The 13,091-nt window shown below is 45.1% G+C and overlaps 1 protein-coding gene across 2 annotated transcripts; it reads right to left on the bottom strand.

Annotated features, from left to right (window-relative positions):
- Window positions 1-4,024: 4,024 nt before the first annotated feature.
- Window positions 4,025-12,020, bottom strand: spp1 (secreted phosphoprotein 1). 2 transcript variants are annotated; one of them, XM_056432293.1, is made up of 8 exons: window positions 11,982-12,020; window positions 7,778-7,847; window positions 7,606-7,650; window positions 7,424-7,480; window positions 6,776-6,826; window positions 6,519-6,665; window positions 5,376-5,690; window positions 4,025-4,858 (listed from the first exon to the last, which is right to left on the bottom strand). In XM_056432293.1, the coding sequence occupies exons 2-8, from the start codon at window positions 7,829-7,831 to the stop codon at window positions 4,484-4,486; spliced, it is 1,044 nt and encodes a 347-aa protein (XP_056288268.1). In that variant the 5' UTR covers window positions 7,832-7,847; window positions 11,982-12,020; the 3' UTR covers window positions 4,025-4,483. The 2 variants fall into 2 exon arrangements, with proteins under 2 accessions (XP_056288268.1, XP_056288270.1); XM_056432295.1 differs by having other exon boundaries at window positions 6,519-6,662.
- Window positions 12,021-13,091: the final 1,071 nt, after the last annotated feature.

The raw sequence follows: 13,091 nt of genomic DNA, 5'->3' as shown, positions 1-13,091 counted from the left end.
TAAATATCAACCACATGGTGGCGCTAGAGAGGCACCCCCAGAGTCGGTTCACATTTTAGTGCACACAGAACAATACTGGTTCTTAAATGGTTCTTTAAAAGGCTTTGTGGTTCTACAAAGAACCATCACCTACATAGAACCATTCTTTCATTTGAGACACCTTTATTGGTTCTTTGAAGAACTCTTTAAGGAAATGGTTCCTTAGAGAACCCTTTTTAGAAAGGTTCTTTGGGGAACCAGAAATGGTGCATTAAAGAACCATTTTGAAGGTTCTTTGAGATACCTTCATAGGTTCTTTGAAGAACTCTTTCAGGAAATAGTTATTTAAAGAACCCTGGATTGAAAGGTTCTTTGTGGAACGAGAAATGGTTCTTCTATGGCGTCACTCTGAAGAACCATTTTTCTTCTTAAAGGGTTCTTTAAAAGGCTTTGTGGTTCTTCGAAGAACCATAACCTATACTGAAGAACCATTCTTTCGTTTGAGGCCCCATTTAAAGGTTATTTTTGGAACCAGAAATGGTTCTTCTGTGGCATCACTCTGAAGAACCATTCTCAGTTCATCCTTCGTGGTTCTGTAACCATGGTAACTCTGGCATGACAAAGGTTTGGGGAAGACGGTGGTTACGGTGAATTAAGACGTGATCCCCGTCCGCTCGACTTCCTGACTCCATGATCCACGTCTTCAGGTGACCCAGAAGAGTGTGTGGTAAACTTCCACTGCCCCCCCCCCCCCCCGGCCCCTCCCTCCGGGCAGCCTGTATATGAGCAGCGTCTCACATGAGGTCAGACACCAGACACCAGAGCGATCACAGCTGCATCACATCGCTCACAAGGAACAACGGTGAGTTCTTGTTTTGAATTGATTACAATTGTAATATTTATCTTATATCTGCGTGTGATTCAATCTGCTGCTCACGTCGGATGTGGCCGTGTTTTGGGATTTGCTGAATATTTCTCTCTCTGGAAAAGATGTTTTCATTAGATAGATTATTGTTATTAACTGTGTGTATCCCATTGTTGTTGTTGTTGTTATTGTCGACTTGTTCCTGGCTGTGTGCAAAGTGACTGTTTGTTTGTGTCTTCTCTCCTTCAGACAACAACCAATCAGAGATGCAGCTTCTGATGATGGCCGCCCTCGCCGTCGCTCTAGTGTCCACCACGGCCGTCGCCAAGTCGGTAGGTCTCTCTCTCTATGTCTCTCTCTCTATGTCTCTCTCTCTCTCTCTGTCTCTCTCTCTCTCTATGTCTCTCTCTCTATGTCTCTCTCTCTCTATGTCTCTCTCTCTATGTCTCTCTCTCTCTATGTCTCTCTCTCTATGTCTCTCTCTCTGTCTCTCTCTCTCTATGTCTCTCTCTCTCTATGTCTCTCTCTCTATGTCTCTCTCTCTCTCTATGTCTCTCTCTCTCTATGTCTCTCTCTCTATGTCTCTCTCTCTCTATGTCTCTCTCTCTCTCTCTCTCTATGTCTCTCTCTCTCTCTCTCTCTCTCTCTCTCTCTCTCTCTGTCTCTCTCTATGTCTATCTCTCTATGTCTGTCTCTCTCTCTCTCTATGTCTCTCTCTCTCTCTATGTCTCTCTATGTCTATCTCTCTCTCTCTCTATCTCTCTCTCTCTCTCTCTATGTCTCTCTCTATGTCTCTCTCTCTCTCTCTCTGTCTCTCTCTCTCTCTCTATGTCTCTCTCTCTCTCTCTCTCTCTATGTCTCTCTATGTCTCTCTCTCTATGTCTCTCTATGTCTCTCTCTCTCGGTCTCTCTCTCTATGTCTCTCTCTATGTCTCTCTCTCTCTCTATGTCTCTCTCTCTCCCCACAAAGCCTTCTAAGGAACCATTTCAGAACCTTTATAGTTCTGCGTGTACCGTAGAGAACCCACTACAACATGCGCTGCAGACCCCTCACCCATAGGAGGCGCTGTCGAGGCGTGTCGGGTCTTTATTCGACGCCTCGGAGAGAAACGCTCACCGGACGTTCCCTCCGCAGATCGGTCGGCCTCCGCATCGAGACGCCGACATCGAGGACCGCGGCCTGGCGGCGGCGTGGCCGGGCGGCAGCAGCCGGTGGTCCCGGCGGTCCATCGAATCTTCCCGGTACGAAGACTCGTCCTCGGAGTCTTTGGAATCCAGCGAGTCTTCAGAGAGTCGATCCTCCTCCGAGGAGTCCCGAGAGCGAGAGCTGATCCCAGATCGGACCGCGACGGCCGCGAACGACACTCCGGGAGACGGAAGCGCGTCCACGTCTGAACCGGACGCGGTAACCACGGGCGAGCCGACGACCGCGCCGCCGCCCGGATGCGTGACCTTCACCGCGGGGATTCCCACGGCGGCGGCGCGGGCCACGGAGAACAGAGGAGACAACTAACCACATTCCTGTTAGCCCTGGTGGTGCGTTCAGGGTCAGAGGGACGTTTTCAACGTTGGAAAATCTAGAAACAAATATTTTTAAAGTACTTTTTTCCTGTATGAAACTTCTTCTGTTTGCCTAAATTAGTGGAATTAACGTAAACTAAATTAATAAAAGGTTGATTTCATGCATCGTTTAAAATGTGTCTAATTGAAATGGGCAGAAGTCATTTTATAATATCAGGACGTTTTTTTGATTTAATTTAATTTAAAGCTACGGTGCAGAAACAATTAATTTAAATGTATTTGTTTGCTGCATTTATTTTAAACTTTTTTTTATTTTTTATATATATTAAAGCTACGAGGCAAAAACTCTTAATTTAAATGTAATGTACTTTATTTTAAGATAAACTTTTTTTCAAAACCTTTCTGTAATGTTTCTTTTTTCCATTTTTAAATACAGCCTTTATTGTTATTAAAAATCTGAGATAAACATGTATTTATTATTCACACGGTTACATTCGAAAACTGATAATAAATATAATTTTGGATATTATTTCTTTCCCTCTTTATTGGATCTGACAGTCAGTTGTTGAAATTAAAATAACTGATACTTAATTATACATTGGACTAATTACGGAACAAAGTTAAAATGGATATTTTATATGGTCAACGCATTTTTGTTTTTTGTTTTATTTCTAAAATAATTTTATATATAAGTGTGATTGCAACATATGTATATGGAAGATGTATGTGTTTGTATATATATATATATATAATTTTTTATTTTCTTTATTTTATATTATTTTTCATATTTATTTGATTATAATAATTTAGGATAGGAAAATATATGCTTTTTTTCTACCTATACCTTTTCAGTCCTGTTTTGTATATTATATAGAATAATATTGTATTTTATTGCAATGATTGACTGAATAAAATAAACAACAAATCAAGTTAAACATCACTGTGAGGTTCATCACACAGAGAAATTAGAGAACTGGCATGTGTGTGTATGTATTTGTGTGTGTGTGTATGTGTGTGTGTGTGTGTGTGTGCATGTATGTGTGTGTGTGTGTTAGCAACAACACTGTGTGATTAGAAGTAAGAACACATGTGTTGTGTGGGTTCAAATGTCAACTCATTTGACCTTCATAGGCGTCTTGAGCACCTTTGCCTTCCAGCTCAGACGAGACCGAAGGTGTTCACCTCCGAGTCTTCATCGCCTTTATGATTATAAATCATGTTCTTTATCTTCTTCGTCTCTCTGGACTTCAAACACAAATGTTTTCAGCCGGCGTTTCTTTTTATGAAAAAGAACTTTATTCATATTTTATAAACGGTACAAAATTAAACATTACAGGAAAACAACATGGAACAACACAACATGTAGTGTAGGAAGGTCACTGTGCAAATGAACAGGAATGTGTGTGTGTGTGTGTGTGTGTGTGTGTGATGAAGCTAAATGTGACGTTTAATTATAGAACATGATTACATTCTCTAATGAGTTGAGGTGATGATGTAACGTTGAACGCAGTGTGCGCTCGTGTAGATACCAAGACTGGTTGTCTTTGTTCTTTTTCCAGTTCTGACCTTTAACCCTACAGTAGAGAGAGGGCGGGGTCAAAGGTCATGAAGTCAGTGTCAACACATCCTACCGCCTTAAACATGGGATGTACCACAGGATACAGGAGTTATTGGTTTATTCAAAGAGGAAACAAACATTTCTGTTTCCCTAAAAGATGCACAAATAATCACAGGAAATATTGTGTGAAGCACATTGAAATTAATAATAGTTATGCATGGCGGCCCCCTGATTGGTCGCAGGGTGGGAGGTGGCCCTGGGAGAAGGGGGGAGTGGCCCTGGGAGAGGGGTGATTGGCCCTGGGAGGAGAGGGCGTGGCCCTGGGAGAGGAGGGAGTGGCCAAGGGAGAGGAGGGAGTGGCCAAGGGAGAGGGGGGTGTGGCCCTGGGATAGGAGGGAGTGGCCATCAGAGAGGTGTGTGGCCATCGGAGAGGGGGGAGTGGCCCTTGGAGATGGAGGCGTGGCCCTGTGAGAGGGGCGTGGACCTGAGAGAGGGGGCGTGTCATCATTATGCAACTCTTTCTGAGACCGCCTCCCACTCCCATTTCCAGGAAGTATCATCTATTTGGCCGTGATGAACACCGGGATGTCGGTGGTGGCGTCCGGTGCCGCCGCCTCCTCATCGGAGTCGGCCTCGGGGCTCTCGTCTGATTCGCTGTCGGCGGCGCCGGGCGTGGCCGTGGCCTCCTCGCTGCTCTGGCTGTCCTCGTCTTCTGACTCCTGGCTGGTGCTGGCGCTGCTGTCGCTCTGCTTCTCCTCTTCCTCCACCTCCTCTTCCTCCGGAGCGCCGGTGGTAGCGCTCTCCTCCTCCACCTGCTTCGCCTCCTCTGGGTTGGAGGCCTGGCGGAGGTCCTGAGAGGAGATGTCCAGGCCCTGGATCTCCACCTCGGGGGTGCTGGTGTCCTCCTCCAGGATGTTGTTGTGGATCTGAAGAGCCTGGAGGTGAGTGGGGGGGGGGGGGTGCATTGGTTTTACATCTTGGTATGACAGGTATAGCACTTCTGTGATTGGCCCGTTAGTCTTTAAGGGCGTTCTACTGCAGCTCAACGTCACATTAGATTTCTATAACTCTTTAAGGAAATGGTTCCTTAAAGAACCCTGGTTTGAAAGGTTCTTTGTGGAAACATAAATGGTGCCTTAAAGAACCATGTTTTTAAGGTTCTTTGAGACACCTTTATAGGTTCTTTGAAGAATTTTTTAAGGAAATGGTTCTTTAAAGAACCCTGGTTTGAAAGGTTCTTTGAATTACCAGAAATGGTTCATTAAAGAAACCATTTTTTGACGGTTGTTTGAGGCACCTGTATAGGTTCTTTGAGGAACTATTAAAGGAAATGTTTTTTTAAAGAACCCTGGTTTGAAAGGTTCTTTGTAGGAACCAGAAATGGTTCTTCTATGTCATCACTCTGAAGAACCATTTTCAGTTCCAGATGCTCCTCCATGGTTCTGCGCGTACCTTGTAGACCTTCGGGGACTTCTCCACCTCGTTGCCCTCCGTCATGTCGTACGCCATCTTCTTGCCCATGTACTCGTAGGACTTGTAGGGGGCGGAGCCTTTGTGGTAGGATTTCTCCTCCAGGTAGTTCATGGACTTGTAGTCGCTGGGGTATCCCGCCAGGCCGTCGCCGCGGGCGGTCTCCGTGTCGGTGACGATGGTCGGCACGATGGGCTCGGCGGTGGTTTCGGCAAAGGGTTCCTCCGTCACGACCGCGGGGTCGACGGTGGTGGGGGCGGCGGTGGAGGAGGACTCGCCCGACTCTGAGCTCTCGTCCTGGGAGACAGAGAGGCGGGAGGTGAGCTGTCGGAGAGAGTTGGCGACCGGAAATGCCGACATGGCAGATATTCTACTCGACGTTAACAGAACTACTCTAGCGTGCTACTGGTACGTAGCATTTGTAGCTTCTGTTAATGGTCAAAGTCAAACCAAAACATTTCATTCACAAAAAGGTTTCCATGAGCTTATAAATCAATTCAATTCAGTTTATTTTATATAGCCCAATATCACAAAAGCTGTGTGGCACTCCGCCCCCTAGTGGTGGGAGGTCCAACAAAATGGCTCTTACAGTTACCGGGAAAAAACACGACCTCATAATACTATACTGAATTAGCTAGCACTCGATATTTAAAGAAATAAACGAAGAGGCTCTTAGAGCAGATCTACAATATGCATGTTGTCTGTCTTAATTGACAGTAGCCCTACACCCCCTAGTGGTGGGAGGTCCAATTAAATAAAAACAAATAAAATGGCTCCTACAGTTACCATGAAATAAACGTGACCTTATAATACTATACTGAATTAGGTAGTACTCTATATTTAAAGAAATAAATGAAGGGGCTCTTATACAGGCCTACAATATCTATGCTGTCTACATTTATTTTTTCTATTTTTTGGGGAGTTTTTCCTGATCCGATGTGAGGTCAAAGGTCAGGGATGTCCTATGTGTTCAGATTGTAAAGCCCTCTGAGGATAATTCATAATTTGTGATAATTGGACTGTATAAAATAAACAGAATTAAACAAATTTAATTGTATTTATTTGACAGTTTTGCGACCTACGAGACACGAACCTGACGTTCTCTAAACGAAGCTTTTTACTCACACTCTCCTCTGAATCATCTTCATCGTCATCGTCATCATCGTCATCACTGTCTTGGGCGTCCGGGCTGACGGAGGCTGTAGCCGGGGGGGATGCGGTCGTGTCCGTGCTGGCGGATTTCAACGCCCCCAGAACCTCCGGCGCCAACTGCTGCAAGAACAGTGCAAAGACACGAAGTCGTGAAACTTCAGAGCCGGAGACGAGCAAAAGACGTCGGAACGGAGAGAGGTAACAAGATGTGACGGCGAAGACTCTCTCACCTCGTCTTCGTCTGAACCCGCGCTCTCGTCGGAGCTGGAAGCTGCAGCGGTCTGCAGGATGACAGACACGAGACACCACATTCATTTTCTTTCTACCTTTTACTGTTTTTACCGCTTTTTCATTCCTGTAACAAGTCGTCAGAAGAGGCCGTTGGGCGTGTTCCTCCTGTTCTCTTTGTGCGACCAGCACAGGGCCCCAAAACGTAAAGGGGTCCTTCAGGGTTCCACTTCCATATGGTTAGGGGGACTCATTAGAGAGGCCCAGATATCCTGACTTCCCTCAGAAGAGTGAAGTACCAAATCTAACTACAATAATCTGGAATCTAACTCAAATACCCCAATTTTAGGAGCTTTTAAACTGTTTGTTTCGATTCAAAATGCCATCCAATCAAAGATGACCTTGATGACCTCAGCGACGAAACATAACATAGAGTCGGGGAACTCATTAGAGACGGAGGCCGAGGTCTCCTGACTTCACTAGTAGGAGTGAAGTACCAAAAACGCGGGAATCCAACTCAAATGCCTCAATTTTAGGATCTTTTAGGACCCGTCTTTTCTGTTAATAATGTCATCGAATCAAAAGATAATAAAACAAGAAGAAAACAAGTTGCACTAAACATGGCGGAATTAAAAAGTAGAATGTTTGACCTCCACAGGAACTTCTGCCTCCGTTATGCTGAGGGGCTGAGCTGCAGGCCGTCTCATCTGTGGACCAAACCAACACCATTCAAAGTGGAAGTCTCTCTCTCTCTCTCCCTCTCTCTCTCTCTCTCTCTCTCCCTCCCTCTCCCTCCCTCTCTCCCTCCCTCTCTCTCTCTCTAGGTACTCACCACTTCCTCAGAGCTCTCTGAGCTGCTTCCTGCAACTTTTTTCGCCTAAAAAAGCAAAAAGAGACATTTAAGCTTCAATTAACCGAACGCGTGTGTCGGAGAAAATAAAAATAAAATCGATGTCAAAGTTGTAATAAAATGTATTAATTAATGGACCGAGAGGACAACTCACCGGCCGGCAGAGGACCGTGGCGAAGAGCAGGACGAAGACAACGGCGGCTTTCATGATGTCACTGGGGTATCTGTGGGGAGGCGGGACCAACAATTAAACCATGAAACCATTAAACCATGAAACCATCAAACCATTAAACCATTAAACACAGTCGTGGTGCTCAGAGATCGTCGGACACCCAAATCCTGAATCCTGAATCCTTCGGCACAGATTCCTCGACAGTGAACGAGCAGCGGCGCTTCCTGAGGCCTCGCGGACCCCAGGAAGTCGTGAAGTCCTTAATGACAGACCCAAACGACGGGTTTCAACATGTCCTCTGTCATCAGAGCGAGGGAACCGGCTGCGTTTGGGTTCCTGCAGGATGGTTCTGGTCAAGAAGATGTGAGAAAACAACAAGTATAGAGTCTGAGATGCATGAGGGCGTCTGGCTGGAGGGAAACACCAGAGATACGACCACCCGGCAGAGCTCAGGGACTACACGGAACCACAAGGGTTCTTTAAGAGGCCATGTGGTTCTACGAAGAACCATCACCTACTGGAGAACCTTTCTTTACTTTGAGACACCTTTAGAGGTTCTTTAAAGAACTCTTTAAGGAAATTGTATTTTATAGAACCCTCGTTTGAAAGGTTCTCTGTGGAACCAGAAATGGTTCTTCTATGGCATCACTCTGAAGAACCATTTTTCTTCTTAAATGGTTCTTTAAAAGGCCTTGTGGTTCTACGAAGAACCATCACCTACTGAAGAACCATTCTTTCGTTTGAGGCACCTTTATAGGTTCTTTGAAGAACTCTTTAAGGAAATGGTTCTTTAAAGAACCCTGGTTTGAAAGGTTCTCTGTGGAACTAGAAATGGTGCCTTAAAGAACCATGTTTTATAGGTTCTTTGAGACACCTTTATAGGTTCTTTGAAGGATTCTTTAAGGAAATGGTTATTTAAAGAACCTGGTTTGAAAGGTTCTCTGTGGAACTAGAAATGGTGCCTTAAAGAACCATGTTTTGAAGGTTCTTTGAGGAACCAGAAATGGTTCTTCTCTGGCATCACTCTGAAGAACCATGTCCGGTTCCAGATGCTCCTTCGTGGTTCTGTGTGTACTCATCTTTATGTTGATTATGATATATTTAATCTTTTTTCGTCCTTCTGGGCGCACTCCGTATTTATCTCGACGTCCTCGTGAACTCAGTGATTCAGGCTTTAAGAAAAACAGGCGGAAAGAGTCTTAAACAAATGATTGTCTGGGACTATTTTCAGCAGACGAGTAGCACATATATATATATATCTACATATATATATATATATCTACATATATATATCTACATATTGTTTTTTATTGTAAATAGTGTGTACTTGTTGCCCTTGCACATTCCTGCTGAGCATTGCCACTTTCATTTCACTGCACACCCTGTGTGTGTATGTGACAAATAAAACATCTTGAATCTTGAATCTTGAATCTTGAATATATATATATATATACATATGTATAAACATGTTTCCTGTTCCCCTCCCTGACTAACCAGCTCTTCCCTGTTGGTGGAGGGAGGAGCCGTCTGTCTGCCTCCATCTTCAACGGGAGACTTTTCCTATACTCTGTAATTCGGGTTACAACTGGAAACCCACAGAGCGGCAGAAACACGACACACAGACACACACACACACACAGACACACACGCACACACACGCACACACACGCACGCACACACACACACACACACGCACACACACACACACACGCACACACACACGTGGCCGTACGGCTGGGTGTGTGTGTGTATTTCTGTACGTCTGTTTTCGAGACGGACAATTAAGTTTCAGACCTCGAAGGTCAGCGTGTCTGGGCCTCCTGTTCTCAAAGGGTCAGCTCGGCTTCAGGATGAAGGTCAGCATGTGCTGAGCTCATCGTTTTTAGGACATCTGCCTATTTCAAACTCAGAACAACAAGAATCAAGAAAGTAGCATTTCGTTACATCTATACGCTGCATTTATGTAGCCGGAGCTCACAGGGATGTAGCTTAGCGTAGCATAAACAACCGGAATCAGGAAAAGACACTTTTAACTAACGTTAACTCTTAAAGTGCTCCATCCACGATCTCTTCATCGATTTGCTTATTAATAACACCAGAACCATCACACACCAGGACCGTCACAAACCAGAACCATCACACACCAGAACCATCACACACCAGGACCGTCACACACCAGGACCGTCACAAACCAGAACCATCACACACCAGGACCATCACACACCAGAACCATCACACACCAGGACCATCACACACCAGAACCATCACACACCAGGACCATCACACACCAGGACCATCACACACCAGAACCATCACACACCAGAACCATCACACACCAGGACCATCACACACCAGAACCATCACACACCAGGACCATCACACACCAGGACCATCACACACCAGGACCGTCACAAACCAGAACCATCACACACCAGGACCATCACACACCAGAACCATCACACACCAGGACCATCACACACCAGAACCATCACACACCAGAACCATCACACACCAGGACCGTCACAAACCAGAACCATCACACACCAGGACCATCACACACCAGAACCATCACACACCAGGACCATCACACACCAGAACCATAACACACCAGGACCATCACACACCAGAACCATCACACACCAGGACCATCACACACCAGGACCATCACACACCAGAACCATCACACACCAGGACCATCACACACCAGGACCATCACACACCAGGACCATCACACACCAGAACCATCACACACCAGGACCATCACACACCAGGACCATCACACACCAGAACCATCACACACCAGGACCATCACACACCAGGACCATCACACACCAGAACCATCACACACCAGGACCATCACACACCAGGACCATCACACACCAGGACCATCACACACCAGAACCATAACACACCAGGACCATCACACACCAGGACCATCACACACCAGAACCATCACACACCAGGACCGTCACTAGTGGACTGAGGGGTCTAACAAGACGGCGCCTCACACCGCTTTCTTCAGTGTGTGTGTGTGTGTGTGTGTGTGAGTGTCTGAGTGAGTGTGTGTGTGTGTTTGTGTGTGAGAGTTTGTGAGTGTGTGTATGTGAGTGTGTGAGAGTTTGTGTGAGTGTGTGTGTGTGTGAGAGAGAGTTTGTGTGAGTGTGTGTAAACATCTGTATGCATGTATTTTTGGATAATTGAGAATGTGTCTGCATGTCCAGATGTGTATGTGTGTGTGTGTGTGTGTGTGTGTGTGTGTGTGTATGTGTATGTGTATGTGTGTGTGTGTGTGTGTGTGTGTGCATGTGTGTGTTTGCAGTCAGTGTGTTTACTTGTTCTGGTTAGTCTAAAAAAATCCAGAGATGTGTATTCTGCCGCCCACAGCTTCGTCTTGAAGCTCGTCAGCCAATCAAACTCCAGCTTCCCCAACGACCAATCACAGGAGGACGTTCACAGCCATGAAGTCTTAAACTGTATAAAGTTTGAAGCTTTCATGGATAAACAAAAACTCTTTAATTAACTTTAACTTTGTTTCTGACTTTTTATCTGTGCTGATGTCGAGCTGGTGTGTTTTTTTTATTTATATTCCAAATAAAGTTGCAGTTTGTGAAACTTTTAATTGTAATTTTAAGAAAAAATTGTAAATTTTCACTAAACGAGTATAATGTGGACGTGTTTATTTGGACTTGTATAAATGAAAACTATATTTAGACTCTTTACCTTTTGGACTTGTTTGGACTAATGTTGTAAAAAGAAAGCTTGTAAATAATATAATATATACATGTATTTATTTATTTTTGAGGTGTAGTATTAGTGAAAATAGCTTTTTGATTACATATTAGTAGAAAATGCATCAAGAAAATACACAACTGGTGTAGTTCTTCTACATCTGGGGAAACTATTTATTTAAAGAGCTGACTTTGTGCAAGGGGGGGGGGGGGCTTCTCCATAGTGTTACACTGATGTCTAAAAGTTCAGTTCCGCACCATAAAGACAAGCCCCATGCAAATAGTATATATTATATATTTAAAATGCATTAAAAAATACTTATTACACTGCAGGTTTCTAAATGTTAAATCATTTAAATAAAATACTTTCCCAGCAGCAAAATGAGCCTCAAACGTCTCAGCAGGACAACAACTCAACACAGTAAATATACATAAAGTATAAAAGTATTAACTCTGACCTTCAGTGGGAGACGCTTGGGGTTCAGTTTATGTCCTGGAGGTTTCCCTGGAGGTCGTGGATGCTTTCTGAAGGCGCCGCCGCCGGTTGGCTTATAAACCCTCCGGCCTCAGGCAGCAGCCAATCGGCTCGCAGCCCGTGATGTCATGAGGTTAACCGCTGCGTGGTCCACCTCTCCGCTCCCTCTCCCACTCTTCCTGTGGTTGGTGCTGTGGTGGTGGGGGGGCACACACACACACACACACACACACACACACACACGCGCGCGATGCAAAGACAGACACACGGATACAGGCGTGACAGGCGTGTACAGGCCAGACTGAGGCATGCGGCCGCTCTTCTTTCTCTCCGTGTGTGTGAAGTTAATTTGAGGACGTGCAGTGACGAGCAGCGTGTGTGTCGAGTGATGACGATGATTCATCTTCCTCACAGACAGACGAACATCACCTGACTGAGGTCCACCTGGATGATTGAGAGTGTGTCTGCAAGCCCAGATGTGTGTGTGTGTGTGTGTGTGTGTGTGTGTGTGTGTGTGTGTGTGTGTGTGTGTGAAAACATCTGTATGCATGTATATTTGGATAATTGAGAATGTGTCTGCAAGCCCAGATGTGTGTGTGCGTGTGTAGGTGTGTGTGTGTGTGCGTGGGTGTGTGTATGAAAACATCTGTGAGTATGTATCTTTGGATAATTGAGAATATGTCTGCAAGTCCAGTGCAAGTGTGTGAGTGTGTGCGTGTTTGTTTGTGCGTGTGCATGTGTGCCTGTGTGTGTGTGTGTGTGCATGGTCGTGTGTGTGTTTGGGCGTGTGTGTGTATGAAAACATCTGTATGTATGTACCTTTGAATAATTGAGAATATGTCTGCAAGTACAGATGTGTGTGTGTGTTTGTGCATATTTGTGTGTGTGTGTGTGTGCGTGAGCACATGTGTGTGTTTGTACGTGTATGTGTGTGCATGTGTGTATATTTGTGTGTGTATGTGTTCGTGAGTGCCTGTGTGTGTTTGTGCGTGTGTATTTGTGTGTGTGTGTGTGCATGTGTGTGTGTGTGTGTGTGTGTATTTGTGTGTGTGTGTTTGGGCTTGTGTGTGTGCGCATGTGTGTGTGTGTGTGT

Source organism: Pseudoliparis swirei, chromosome 15 (assembly GCF_029220125.1).
Source record: "Pseudoliparis swirei isolate HS2019 ecotype Mariana Trench chromosome 15, NWPU_hadal_v1, whole genome shotgun sequence".
NCBI lineage: Eukaryota > Metazoa > Chordata > Actinopteri > Perciformes > Liparidae > Pseudoliparis > Pseudoliparis swirei.
Note: the sequence above shows the minus strand (reverse complement) of the source record. Positions and strands in the feature narration are given on the sequence as shown.